We start from the raw sequence: 14,913 nt of genomic DNA on the forward strand, positions 1-14,913 counted from the left end.
GTTTTTTTTTTCAAAGATGCTACCAAAAACCGGCTGGCATTTCAAAAAATTTAAAAAACGAATTGACATTCAGACTGCTGGGGGAAGTGGCAATAGATTCCAACCAGTCGGATTATGCCAGAGATCTGTTCAAAGTAATTGTGTGGTCAAAGTTTGATTGTCTTTTCGTATTCAAAAACTTTTGGTTGCAAACTATTGGGAGATTGTAACAACTTGTGGCATAAATATGCATAAACTCCATGGTCCATGGTTCCCAGCAAAGCCGCTCTGATCTGCAGGAGTCCTGCTTAACAGGACATGCCATAAATGTCCCGCACACGTCCATCAACGTCAGGAATGGTTCTGTTCTGTTCTCGTTCTCGTTCTCATTCCGTTCCTGCCCGAAGGCCTTCCGTTGTGGCATTTGCATTTCGCATCCTGCAGTGGCTTCAATTCCTGCTCGGCCATTTGCCAGGACACTGGGACCCTTGTGTGCTTATCGTTTTGCATACGCATTATTTATTGAGACTACCAGTGCGAGTTGGGCAGGAATTGGAAGTCCTGCGGGAGTGCGGTAGTGCGGGAGCAACTGCAACTTAGTGTTCGCATTTGGCATCGAGTAGGCCTTTCGGCCATCCAGGATCTTCTTGCCACATTCTGACATCCCAGCTGACAGATGCGCAAATTCTTAGGAGTGATTAGCATGCAAAATGTTTAGGGTTTATTGTTTTAGCAAAACTAATTAGTTTGAGTAATTGAAACTAAAATTTGGGCAATTGCTTAGAGAGCTTTCAGCTTTCTATCGAAAATTGTGCATGTTGTAGTTTCCTTTGTGATCAAATGCAACGTCGTAGGTTATTGCCTGGGGTTACTGCATGGGTCATTGGGCCGGAATCTGAGAAGCTTGATTTAGCCAAATTGGAATGGCAGATGCCACAGGGTAAATTTCTAATGCAAGTACTTGAAAAAGCAACTATAATGCAGATTAAGGTTGTTGCGGTAATGGCGATTGGCTTTGGATTAATATTGAAAGTGTGTTAAGTGCTATGTTGAATTAGATGAAATTAAAGTGCTGCGCTTAGCTTAGTATAACAAAAGTATCTTCCTGGTTTTGAAATATTATTAACTGAGAAATTGTATCTTTTCCTTACAGCCACCACTTTTGCATTCACAAATAAGGAAGAAGTCAAGTAAATCAATAGAAACCAAATGCTACAAAGCACTGCCATATACAACTGCAACGGATTGCATTAGGAGAACTAACAATTGAGTAGCTCAACATTTATAGCAAAACAATACGAAACCTAGAATAATATAGCGACTACTATACAAAATCGGAGACCACGAACAAATGAGGGAGAAAAGGCAAAAAGGAACATTAACAGCGGAATAAAGTTATGAAAATTGGATGAATGAAGCATGAAGCAAGCCCAGAAACGAGAAAAAAGTTGTGGTATAAACTTTTATTGTAGGAAAACGCATAAAAATAATAGAAAAACGCTCTTCGGGTTGTAAAGAAAATAAGAAGACAAAAGAAAGACATGAAAACGTTGCAAACAATAAAGCATATACTTGCCATATTGATATAAAGGGAAATCGTGAAAAGGCGGTGGAAATTTCGAAAGATTAGTAGGTATTAAGGGCAGCCCAGGCACACAGCTAAAAAGGGAACTAAAAAACCCCGCACAGAACAATGAAAGCTGCAGCAGCTGGATAAGGCCGACAAAACCGAAAATTATATTATTGTAATCTAGTAGAGAGCAGACAACATATCCGCTGGCAACAACCAACACCGAAAGAGACTATGAAAAATGCACAACTGAAACTGACTGAAGTTGACGATGATGAGCTGTGGCTGGCAGTAAGATTAGCGCACTGCAGCAGCAGCATCAGCAGCAGTAGCAGCACAAGAACCACCAGCAGCGCGTGCAACAGCAGCAACAAGAGGCACAACCAGCAACTCACAACACTGCAACCAAGGAGCTTAAGTACAAAACACCACAGCAACATTGCAAGCGAGCAGCACAATAGCCAGCAACAGGAGCCAGCATCGAAGGACGAGGATGTAGCCACCCAAGGTAGAAGCAATGACCAGCAGCCGCATCTGCAACAGCTAGACAGCAGCAACATGTTGTCGCCAAAGACAGCCGCAGCAACTGCTGCCGGCGATGAAGCAACAACCCAACAACCAACAAACATAAGACTGTGTGCACGCAAGCGACAACGATTGCGTCGCCGACGAAAAAGAAAACCAGCAACCCCAAACGAAGCAGATATCAAGGTAAACATCAATAACCTCATATTTGACTAAATATATACAAATGTAGACAAAAATTGCACACTCAGCACTTTAATATTGCCTTCCTTAAATTGCAGAAACAACAGCAACTTAGCATGCCTCCCTTCAAAACGCGCAAATCCACGGACACCTACAGCACACCAGCAGCAACAACCAGCTGTCCGACAGCCACCTACATGCAATGTCGAGCCAGCGACAATGAGTTCAGCATTCCGATATCGAGTCATGATAGAGTTTCCACGGCCACATTCGCCTGGGTGTTGCAGGTGCTGCTCGTGTCGCTGCAACAGTGGCAACTTCACGTGCAACAGCGATCGGTGCTACTGTGCAGAAGGATCGCAGCGAGCATCACCGCCTTCATTTCCTATTTAGGCAGCTTTGCGGCGCAACTGAGGAGCAGCAGCAGCAACAGCAGCAGCAGCAACAACAACGGCAACAGCAGCCACAGCAGCAGCACGCAAATTATAAACGGACTTAATAAACACTCATGGATATTTTTATTGATATATTTGAATTTATCTGCTAAAGGTAAGTGTCATTTAAATTATCTCGAGTGCTGCATGCAACATCAACCATATCAACAACATCGACAGCGAGCAACAGTTGCCGCACATGGCGCATTGTTTGCCGCATTGTGGCAGTGGCAGCAGCAGCAACATAATGCACGCCGGCAACATATTGTCACTTTGACACATAAAACCACTCACGAGTGGGATGCGAGTATTTTGTGGGCCGGAGTTGTCGTTGTGTTGCCCCTTGTTGATGTCATTGTTGTTTGCCAGTTGTGACATTTACGACAGCCTCAAGTGAGGCAACAACAGCCATCTCAGACCGGTCTATGCCACTTGAAGGCGTCTGCGCCTAAGGTTATTTTCTTTCTTTTCTTCCGTCGCCCCCACTTGAGAAGTCCTTAGTCCTTGTTCGTGGCTAACGCGTGGCAGGCCGCAGTTGAGGTCCTTCAAAGGGCATGTTGCATAAACGCTCTTGACTCGGATGCACCTGAACGAGCCCTATTGAAGGATAAACCATTTTATGTCTGTAATTGAGAAGCTTTCAGTTTTTAGTTTTTAATTGGCACTTCCTCGAAACTTAAACGGTTGCGTTGAGCATGTATCATCGTATGAAACTCCCGCACAGTGTGGTATTTATTGGTTAATTATACTAAATTGCTCGCTTCAGCTGACCCACATTTTCCGGCACAAAAACTATTTGCCAGAAACTAAGCAAAGCAAAGTCATGTCGAACAATGTGTGGCTGATGCTGTGGCGAAAAGTTGCAATGCCATAAATACTTTCAACAAATGCTTGTTGAAACGCTTGCTGCACAGAAATTTCCCATATCAAGTGGTTGCGGCAAGGGGCTTCGAAAATCTTGTGTAATGGCATTTTTTCTGTCCTTACTGCGCTGCACTAAAAGCTTAAAAATTCTTTGCCACGACAACAATATTCCAACGAGACAAGGACTAAGTTTGGTTAGCAGCTCAAATGCCTGCCGTTCCATTAGCGGCATGAAAAAAGAAAATCCCCACCTGAAGATGGTGGCAAGGAGATGGCTCCACTGCCACTTACACATATTGGGGTTATTAATGGCTGGAGCAGCAGAAACACAAGATGGAAAGTGTTGCCAATGTTTCAGGCTGCCGCGGACTAAGTCGCATTCGCGTGTCGTGGTTGGCGTGCCAGGTAATGAAAGCTTAAATAAGTACACACGTTCAACGGTGGTGCAGGTGGTAAAAAGGCAGTATTAAACTAGATTCCCGTGTTTTAATAATTAAAGGTTTTAATGGTGAATTCAACTTTAAACTCATTTTGTCATTTTATTTATTTATTTTATATTAAATTACTCATTTACGACCAGTGAAATAGCATATTTACTTTCATTTGAGACTTATTATGACTGTGAAAATTGTTTTACAAGTAATTTGTTAAACGATATTGCTATTTGCATTAAAGTTGCACTGTATTATAGTGAAGTAAAAAAGAGCATTAAATTTCATCAAACCACTGTATTCATAAATTTAAGACATGTGTGTGTGCTGGGCCAACTTCTGTGTCTGCAGTCGAAGTCGTTATTCCGTTTCGTTTTTTGTGTCTGTCCTGTCGCTTTGGCTTTGAGTTCATGTTTCATGCAACACCAACAGCCGTGGCAGCAACAGAAACAGCAGCAGTTTCAACAACAATTGCCGTTTGCCCACATGCGTGTGCATGTTTATGATTTTATGGCAGCACTTCCGTTTCCGCCCGGGCATATTGTACTGCTCCCCTCCTCCACCTCCTCATCCTTCTCGCCACACGTTTCTACCGCCTTTCTTCTGGCTGCCATCGCTAATCAGATTTAAACTTTGCACAACGTCAACGTTGCTTACAGCAGCTGTAAGTGTGTGCGGCTTTACTTGTTACTGTATTCATAAGTGTGTCGAGTATGCGCTTGCCCTATGACATCGTTCATACGCCCCGTCGGCCAGCCAAGTGCCCTTTCTACGTTGCCTGGTCATGTCCTGTAAGTATGACATTTATTGCTACCGAAAGCCTTTTGGCATGCTTCAAGACTTCAGGACTCTTCGCATCTGACAGCCCCCTATTGTTTAATTCCTTGTCTTTTGCCGCTAACATGCGATGATGGCATTAATTTGTATTTAGGCCAACAGCAAGGCAGCTTACACTGCTTCCATTAAATTTAAGTTCATGCTTGAAGGAAAAGTGGTTAGTTTACCTGATTGATAGCAACGGTGTTCTATCGTTGTTTGAGATATTCTTCTTCCATCATAGGCAAACATACTATTCCCTGCCTGATTATAACTTCTTTCCACCCACAACAACATGCATTATTCAGGAATTTTCGCTGAATGTCAACTCCCACTCAGCTCTATCAATCTATACGATAAATGTCACAAGTTCCATTCCATCATTAGCTAAAGGGTTGTACAAGAAAGAAAAATCCAATGTCATGCCTGCCATTTGCATTATGGATCCCATCCAGGCCCAGAGCATCGCACACATGCGTCTGGGACAGATGATGAGCCCATCAGCCAGGCACAAATAATCCCCTACCCATATCCAGCCAACATTACAAAGGATCAAACGTGAGCAGGAGAGAAAGTATGGGGATGGCTGGCCTAAAATCAATCATTAAATGTGATAGCATTCATAATTTTCAATAGTGGACACAACGCAGTTTGATTGATGGCGCTGTCATGGGAGTTCTGAAAATGCCAGTTACTGTTTCTACTGGGAAAAAGTAGCAGAATACTTTGAATTCTTTTAAGATGTTATATTTTTAAAGGAAGAGTTAAAATTTTTTAAAAATTTATTTATATTTCAAACCTAAATACTTTAAAGGATCACAATTTTATTTGATCTTCTGCTATCCTCTCTGTTATTTCCCCTTACAAAGCAATCTATCGATTTGTTTCCATTTTTAAGGCTACTCTTGTCTCAGGTTACTCTTTCTGCCCCATCCGTGGCCCTAAAAAAGAAACAGGAAAAAGGAAAACAAGAAAGTCATAAGCAATTAAATGCTTTCCCAGCTCCCAAGCTCCATCCAATTAAGGGCAACTGTATGTGTGTGTGTGGGGGGGTTGACTTGAGGGGGTATTCCGAAGGGGCGGGTGTTAGAGTTGGAATTTTTATTGCATAAATTAAGCTTTGAATGGTTAAGCGTCACCTTGGCGCTATTAAAATGCTCGCTTCTGAGCTCTTTCTTGTTTCCCAAAGCCCTTCATCGTCCTGCGCAAATCCTTGTCCACGTCCTACCCCGCAGCCATTAGCAGGTGGCCTGCCCTGGGACTGCATGTACAGTGTTCACCCTTCTGAACAGACAGCCATCAAGCTTCATCACTGTCGTCTCCTCCACCACCGTCCCCACCCTATCCTGTATCGGTTTTGGAAGCTTAAGTGGTTTGGCGCCCCGTCAGTTTTCATTTTGCTTTCAATTTTTAATATCGGCGGATAGCGCGAGTCGGAATATCTCTGATATCTCTCTACACTTAGCTCAGGTCCTGCGTCCAAACCGAGGAAAATAGATGAACCTTAGAACTGAGTAAAGGATTTTTCTACAGAGCTTATGCGTTATGAACCGGGAAAGAAGCCAACAAGTTTATTATTTTCAAAAAATATAATAATAATATACATATAAAATCCACTTACTTAATAATTATATTTCTTTATTATCATGATTTTCAACATTATGCCAGGATATGAAAAGGTTATTTTTGAAAATCAACCCACAGGCACTTTTAGGCAAACTTCTTATTTTTCGGTCCTACTTTCGTTTCTGAGGAGCATTGGCCAAATTCGCTGTCGTTATTATGGCTGTTGTTGCGGCGTGTGTTCCGAAGGCAGCTGCATTTTCTAACCAATTTCGGTTGCTTTTTATTTGCCACATTAAATTGGCCCGCACGAGTGTGCCCCGCGTTGGAGGTCCTTGCAGCCCGCTATCCTTGCAGCTGTTGCCGCACTTCCTCGCGCTGTCTGCCCCGCGCACTTCATCTCACCCTGTCTCCCTGGCCAACGACTTGGTTTGGCTTTGTGAAATAGCAATTACTTTTTCATGCTCCACTGCAATAAAATTGCAATTTTATGCGGCCTGCCAACGGACAATAACAACAACAACGGTGGCATCAACCAAAAAATAGGGAAAATAGCGGAACGGAAGTGCAGCCATTGAAAAGGCATTTCGAAATGGCCGCAGACTGTAGGGAAAATGTGGAGTGGGGAGAAGAAATCCAAATTTAAAGATGACTTGGCGAAAAGTTAACGACTCAAAAATGGATAGTTAATGACTGTACATATTCCTCTCAGAGTTGTTAATTACCGAGCTCTAACACTACTATTTGCTGCAGTTATTTTCAGTTAGTTATTTCTTGATTAAAAAATGTAGCTTAAGTTATGTTTTCCACTTCTTGGTTGGCTATTTGAAAGTATTGGCCCGTTAGGCTCGTTAATCTTTAATTAGGTTTCCAACTTATCGTTTGTTTTTTTCAGCTTACATTTTAGGCACATAGTTTACATTCTGCTCGTTGTATCTATGTTTTTGATGGTCTGGCAACAAAAGTGAATAGAAACAAAAGTCTCGGCTCGTGATGTCGCAGTCAAAAGTCGCAAAAGTCGGCAAAGTCGCCTTTGTGCCAGTCCACAATGGCTGGCCGATACTCAGGATCGCTGGCAGGCCCTCATATTTGCTTTATTATCACATTCATTTTGACACTTCATCAGACGTTGGCCTCTTTTTTTCGCTGTTGTCCTGCTGTTTTTGTGCCTTCTGAGCCTCGGTTGCTTTGTTCTAGGCCCACTCCCCGAGTTGGCTGGTGTCAATGCTTTGCCTTAAAGGCCTAACTGCTGCCCTATCCAACTTGCCAACTTGCCAACTTGCCAACCTGCCAACCTACCAACCCACCCACACTCATTGTTGGCCTGGCCCGTACTGTGCTCGTTAGCTGCAGTTCTTCCTTCATTTGGTTGCTCTCGGCTTTTCTCTTGGCCTGCAGGCTCGTCATTTTGTTTTAATATTAAATGAACAAGGAAGAGAGAGCGCGTGAAAAGCGAATGAAATATGCAAAAACGGCAGAGAAAGTGGCTGGGCCAGAAGAAAGCCAGCTGAAACGCTGGGACCAGGACAGGACTAAAGACAAATTAAAACTAAAAAATTCATGTGCATAATTTCTAAACGTTGTTCATTTCGTATGCAAATCTTTTGGGTTAGCGCACTAAGCTCGGTGGAAAGTGAAAAGTTTTTTGCGTACAACAGAATTTCAACTATCGTTGCGGAAAATGAAAAGCACCAGATTGAATTATTCGAGAATTTAATTACCGAACACTTCACATTCAGGGCACATGCTGCATTGCTCATCAATCTGGTATTAATGCACTTTTCAAGAACCTAATCAATGCCAATTTTCCCAGATTATTTTCGCCGTTGCCACACGAACTGCATTCTCAATCAACTCAATAAATCCGCAACTTATCGCTACTTACTGTCTGCTTATAGAGATTCTGCGGGGGAAAAAGGGGAATGTGCTGGGAAAAACTGGGGGAAAACTCTTAAGAAATTATCAAATTGAGAGGCAAAGAGCAGGCGGGCTGCCAGGATTCCTCCTTCCACATCATCTAGTTTCTTTTGTAGTTTCTTCTGCTGCCCACATTCATGCATAAATAATTCCACGATAACGATGCGAATATGTTCGTCCCTGCATTTGTTTGACTGTGTGTGTGTGTGTGTGTGTGTGTGTGTGTAGATGAGGCAATCTATTATCGCTGGGGAAAAAACGTAACAAGAAAATTTGTATGTGAAAAACTTTTGCTCAATAAAAGTTTCCTTTTGTTATTCGCCTGCCAGAGAACAATGGTCTCGTCCCTGCACACAAACACACTGTTTGCGACTGCTAAAGACATATGTGTGTTGGCAGAGCGGAGCACAAAAACTTGTCTTCTGCCATCCTTTCGAACTCCTTTCTCTGTTGCCTTTCCAATCCGACGCCGACTGCAGGACCCGCATCCCAAACAGGTCCTGCACGCCGCGTTCGCCGCCCCCGCCACAGGCCAAGTCCAAGTGGCAGGCGAAACCAACTTGCAGAAGCCAGAAACTCGTAAACTTTTGCATATCAATAAATTTTAGTTGTTGTCTCACTCCAGCACCCCCTTCCCCCCCAGCAAACCCATTTGCCGAATTATCGATGTTGATTTGCGGTGCTTCTGCGAAAGAGCAAGCAGTTGCAGCACTCTTAGCCAACTTTGTCGACCGTCTTGTATGCACTAATCCGAACTTTATCTACTTGCAGTTTGCCTAGCAGGATATCATGAAAAGAGACTGTTACACGATCTTTTGGATCCTTATAATACACTAGAACGTCCCGTTCTCAATGAATCGGACCCGTTACAATTAAGCTTTGGTTTAACTTTAATGCAAATTATCGATGTGGTAAGTAGTAGATTTACATAATATATCTTATTGTTAAGATTATAAAACTTATATATATATATATAGATATTGATTGTTCAAATGTTTAAACGATACAACGTATTCTTTCGCAATTGACTATATTAAAAAGGCTGAAATACCGCAAGCTGAAAGTCCAAGAACCACACTGCATTTCGCTGTGACTAAGAACACGAAATTAAAAGCATTCCTTTAATTTCCTGTTTTAATTACCGCCAGCCTTGTGTCAGCAAGGAACTTTCGGTTTCACCGGTTTTTTACTGCTTTTCCTTTTGAATGGGCGCCTTAAAGTAGGCAGGTGAAAAAAAGAATCCCTGATGACACAATTTGGTGCTTGGGTAAAAAGTGAATTGCCAAGAAAGTGAAATTTTAATTATTTGCCAGAGAGCAGGGCACACACACACATGTGATGGTGTGTGTCCTGTTGCCTGTTGGGTGTTCCTTGAATGGCAGCTGCACCCCGCAACCCCATCCCGCGTTCCTCTGGCCTATTTGCAGACAGGACACACACATATCCTGGCTGACTGGCAGTGTCGAGCAAATTACATGCAACGTCATGTGGCATGTGCGCCGTTTGACTCATTTTCACCTTTGGAAAGGGCTGTTGGGCGGTCGGTGGGTCTGTCTGTCGTTCGGTCGGTCGCTTGCTCGTTCTGCATTCATCAGTTGCGAAAACTTTGCCCCAACTTACAATTGCGTATGGGGGTGAAAAGTCAGGCAGGAATCTAGAGAAAGAACTGGCGAGCGAATAAGGTGCAAACTGTCGGAAAAGGCGACGCGAGGCGTTTGCCTTTGTTAGTGAGACAACCTCAATTCATATTAGATTTGCATTGCATTTGTCCGTATGTGCGGCTTGTTTGTTTGGCCATCCCCACGGTGCCAGGAGCCAGGAGCCAGTGCCACGTAGCCAGGACCAGATCCTGAGCGAGGCAAAGAACCCTGTGTCCCGCATAAAGTTGGGATTCAGCAAAATGGAGCGCACAAACAAAAGGCACTCACACATGAGGCATGAAAAGCAAAAACAGCAACGCAGAAAAGTTGCTGCTGGCATATATGGCTGGTTCAGAAAAAAATGAAAAAGTAAAAGCGAAAACGATTCCAGACGCTAGAAAACTGCGCATTCAGTGACGCGCTAAAAGTCGCACATACAAACAAATACACTCACACAAAGGCAAACAGTGAAAGGCAATGCAGGGTACACCGAGAGAAAACAGTAGGGAATCACAAAATAATATTTCTGAAATTCGAAAAGGAAAAATATCATTAGTACTACTTACTTATTATCCTGATAACTGAAATTACATAGTCACGCAACGAGTTCTTCGCAAAATCTACACTCTTAAATCTTTTCCCGATTTCGTGCCGTGCATTTACAATAAAATACACCCGTACACACTTGGCATGCAAATAAAATGAATAAATAAAATTTGCACATGTGCTTTTCACACCTTGTGCCAAAACATACAAGCCCGCGGGCTGGCGAGGGGTGTTTCTGGAGTTCCTGCTGAATGGTGGGGGCAAAGCAATGAAGTGCGAGTTGCTGCTGGTGCAAAATGAAGTTGAAAGAACAGAACGAATGGGCACAATGCGCCGGCGGTCGTTGTTTGTAGCCGTTTCTGGGTGGCAGTAAAAACTGCAGCACGCACACTCGAAACGCAGCTGAAATCCAGCAGCGAAGGCAGCAGAAATGCGGCAATTACTGGGAACTGGGAGCTCGACGCGGTGCTCCGGGCATAAAAACCAAAATCGGGTCATTCGGGTAAAATGAGAGGGATTGACGGCCGTTACCACCTTTGGATGCCAAACTAGGGTTTATGAGCCCAGTGGTGTACTCAAACTTTTATTGCGCACTGTTAGTGCCCCGCTTAGATGTCACGGCAATCAAAAGTTGTTAATGCTTCGCAGGGAATCGTAATCGTAAGGAAATTAGTTGCATATGGTGCGATAATAAAGGATATTACTCTCCTGCCACACGCCGTTTCAATCGGCATTCTCGTTATGTGTTGCATGGAAATTTCGTACTCATTCTTATATCTAGAAATTCTTTATTTAAATAAACGAAGAATTTAAGGATCATCTTAAAGAGCTTATTTCATCGTGACCAATATTAAATTTAAAAAAGGTGAATTTCAAAAATGGAAAGTGCCATCTGTTCAATCAATCGTTGCAAAGAGAATTGCGTTGAATGGTAAAAATACATTTTCGCCATAAGTAGAGCACTTTTTGTGTCAAGTAAACGATTTTTCTGCCAGTTGCAGGTCGGCAGGGCCATTAGTTGTCCGCCGAGGATACGCCAGCGATCGTCGGTGGCAATATTTTAACTGTTAAATGCAGTGGCTGCACTGGCATTTGCATATTTTTTTTCTTTTTTTTTTTTGCCTTCTCCAGCTGGGCATTTAAAGATTAAGCACCTGGCAGGGATTTTGCAGCAACAACACCGACGCCAGAATTGCAATGGAAAGTGCTGCACTCGGTGTGGCAAGGAACAAAGGAAAAATGGATACACTGGGGTCGCTTCACCCACTTTCATCCTTTCATCAATTTCACTTATCAGGCAATGTCAACAGCTCCTTCGCCAGCTGGCTCTCCGAAGGACTCTAATCACACGGCCGTGCAAACAATGGCAGTCCTTTCGGTGTAATATGGTTCTCATGCCCATTTGATTTATGTAAAGCACAGGTCATAATTGCTTTTCCCGGAGGTCACCTGTCCTCGGGGGAAAGGACAATGCCATTTTACCTCACCGTCTTACCTTCTCACTTCCTGTCGGCAATTTTGACGCTGCAAATTGCATTTCCTTCAGTCATGAGTTTCTATAAGTGTGCGGAAGAGCTTTCCCTTTGTTGTGCGCTCCGCTGTGTGTGCAACGAAATTAGAATACCTTCGTGCAACACTTGCCAGCGGTTTTCTATTCCTGGCCCAGCACGGCAACACACTGGCCATCAATGCTCGCTGGTTGCACGTTGCTAGTCTGCGAGTTTTCCATCGGCATAAACAGCATAAACAGGTTTTCCATGTGCATAGATGGTTATGGACATGCTTGGCATACTTTCGCAAATGCTTTCAATGCATTTTCGGCCGGGATGGGGATTTTTTGAGCGCTGAGGATGGGCGACTCCACTCACTTTCACTTTGATTGATGTTGTTCCCTGTGCAAGTGACTGAGACGGAGATCCATGTGCCTGTGTCCTGCGAATCCTTCTCCAAGCCGTTCCCGTTCCCGTTCATATGTGCAGATACGATTTTGTCAAATGAGCACAACGTCACAGGCACACATAAATAGATGTAAAGGATGGCAGGATGGCTGTCCCGTCCAGAGGATTGCTGAATGGATTGTGGCTTGTGAGGGTATGTGTTTAGCAGGAATTGGGACAGCACTTTGACCCCCTGCTAACGCAACTGTACTTGAGCTGTGCTTTTCAATTTAATTGTTATAAATTGAGGATTTCTTTACATTAAGTAACAGACGTAAGAGCACCGCACAGAAAAACATTTAAGCTGTTTAAAAAATAAATTTTCTGATGAAAAAGGTACTTTAAAACGACCCACACAAATGTATGTCTGCTCTTCACTTTTTTAAAAATATCCTTTAAATACTTTTCACTATAAACATTCGAGTGTGTTTGCTCAAGGGAGAACAGTTAACTCCGCGGAATTATACAAACATTGCAATTTAATTGCATTTTGGAAGGCCCAAGGATCGCTCTTGTTACCCCAAATAAAATAAAAGAGCGCTGTTAAAATCAGTTCCAATTATTTTCCCAGCGGAAGAAATGAATATTGAAGTGTTTTTTAATTAAATGCGCCGAGTGAAAGGAATCTCCATGCCGAAGTGCATTGCATGCTGGGTGGGTATTTAAGTAAATATGGAGAGCCATAAACCACGAAACCACTTAACGATTTTGAAATGCAACATTCAATGGGTGAAATGAAACAGGTTTTTTAATTAAATTTAAGAAGTAACATCTTCGCGATCTTATGGCTCTCGATTTCTATTGAGAGCCCTATGAATTCAAAAAGAGTAATGCATAGTTTGCAGGAATTCCACTGATACCAAAAAATCGAATCCTTTCTTAAGTAAGTCAAATTGGAAACAAGGCTGCGAGTAAGCCAATAAGCATGCTTTCGCCGTTCAGCACAATCAGCCAGCATGACAAATGGAAGGGGATTATTGAGAACTATGCTCGGCAAAAGACAAATGAAAAAAGAAAGTGAAAAACAGGCCAGGGCAAAACAGGATACAAAAAGAAGTTGACTTTCAGGACAAGGCACGGCAAGCCGAGCAGGCAGAACAAGGAGGTGAAATTAAGGGCTGGCGAAAGGCGGTGAAAGTACAAATAAAACAACTCCCAGGCGCATTAATTAAAAAGGAGCAGACAAAGCGAGGCGCAGATTAATTGGCATCAGTGGGAGAAAGACAGTGGCGGCAAAGAGGGCCTAGATAAGGGCCAAGACGCAGGCCAAGGATCTGGCGGCGTGTCGGGTCGTGGCAGGACGGAGGAAGTGATTAAGTAGACGCAGGACGACGGAAGGAGTGGGGTGCATATCAACGGATATCAGCGGAAAATGAGTAATGAAGTCGAGATGGGCCAGCCATTTTTTATGCATACAGGACACAATGAGAAACTAGGCCTGCGTTTGTATGTGTGTGTGCACATGCATGGTGGTGGTGTGCGTGGAGACCGCGCGCCGCGTTTTATGCTACACTTTCAGTCGGCTTCGAGTTGGCTTACTGTTTTTTAAATTCCCCGAACGTTGTTGGCCTGCCATGTCAATGAACCGCCTCTGCGTGTGTGTGAGTGCTTTGCGAGAATATGTATTTGCGGCGCACATATGCAAATTTCCGCATACCAAAACTTGTCTTTGGCCCGGCCGAAGGCTGTGCAAAAAGCGAGTGGGGGGGAAATAAAAACTCTGGGCTGTAATAATTTTGCCGTTTGCTTTTTTGCTCATTTAAAATTCAACAACTGCCGCCCGTAGCCGCCATTTATTTATATATATTTTTCCTCGCCTCCCTTAGTAGACATACACATTCATACATACGCACACTATTTGAATGCGAATAAGCTTCATTTATACATGGGCTTTTCTTGTGAGGCTGCTGCACTAGGAACCACACAAAAAACTGCACACATTTTTCAAAAACTTGTCCTTTTTCCCTTAAGGATGCATCAAAAGCAATTGCGAGCGCCAACCAAAGATACACAGTACACAGTAGATTTTTAAACTAACTTTGTTAAGTTCATGAGATATGTTTAAGAAGCTTGGTTTCTTTTTAAATTTGCGTTAGTTTCAAAGCTTTAAGCCAAGTCATAAATAATTTTAGTTCGCATCACGGTTCTGACAAGCAAAACTCTATTTAAGATATATGTATATAATTTCAGTTTTCTCATTTTAGCTCCCGTTTTGTTTGCGTTTTTAATTATATTTTTCGCGCTCTCACGTTTTGCGGTTGTTAGTTTTATAATTGTGTGCACCGCTTTTACTCCAAATGAACATGCGCATTCAAAATTTAAATTGGATGGGTTGCAAATAGGAGTTGCTCCGACAACTGCAGTTGGAATATATATCCCGAAAGGCAATGTCCTGTCAAAAGCAGGCAGTTCCTACTGAAATTAAGTAAATGAATGAATTTAAATAAGAGCAGACCTAGAAATAAGAGCACCGAGGGATATTCCATTACGTTGGCCAGCTAAATGAAT

The 14,913-nt window shown here is 42.9% G+C and overlaps 1 protein-coding gene across 1 annotated transcript in view; it reads left to right on the forward strand.

The window, feature by feature from the left end:
• Positions 1-1,206: 1,206 nt before the first annotated feature.
• The window catches only part of LOC117147038 (neuronal acetylcholine receptor subunit alpha-7), a 28,097-nt gene continuing 14,390 nt past the window's right edge, over positions 1,207-14,913 (forward strand). The window contains exons 1-3 of the mRNA XM_033313763.1: positions 1,207-2,260; positions 2,356-2,806; positions 9,054-9,193. Of these exons, the coding sequence (XP_033169654.1) occupies positions 1,784-2,260; positions 2,356-2,806; positions 9,054-9,193 (1,068 nt within the window). The 5' untranslated portion in view covers positions 1,207-1,783. The remainder of the gene's footprint in view (positions 2,261-2,355; positions 2,807-9,053; positions 9,194-14,913) is intronic.

This window comes from Drosophila mauritiana, chromosome 2L (assembly GCF_004382145.1).
Source record: "Drosophila mauritiana strain mau12 chromosome 2L, ASM438214v1, whole genome shotgun sequence".
NCBI lineage: Eukaryota > Metazoa > Arthropoda > Insecta > Diptera > Drosophilidae > Drosophila > Drosophila mauritiana.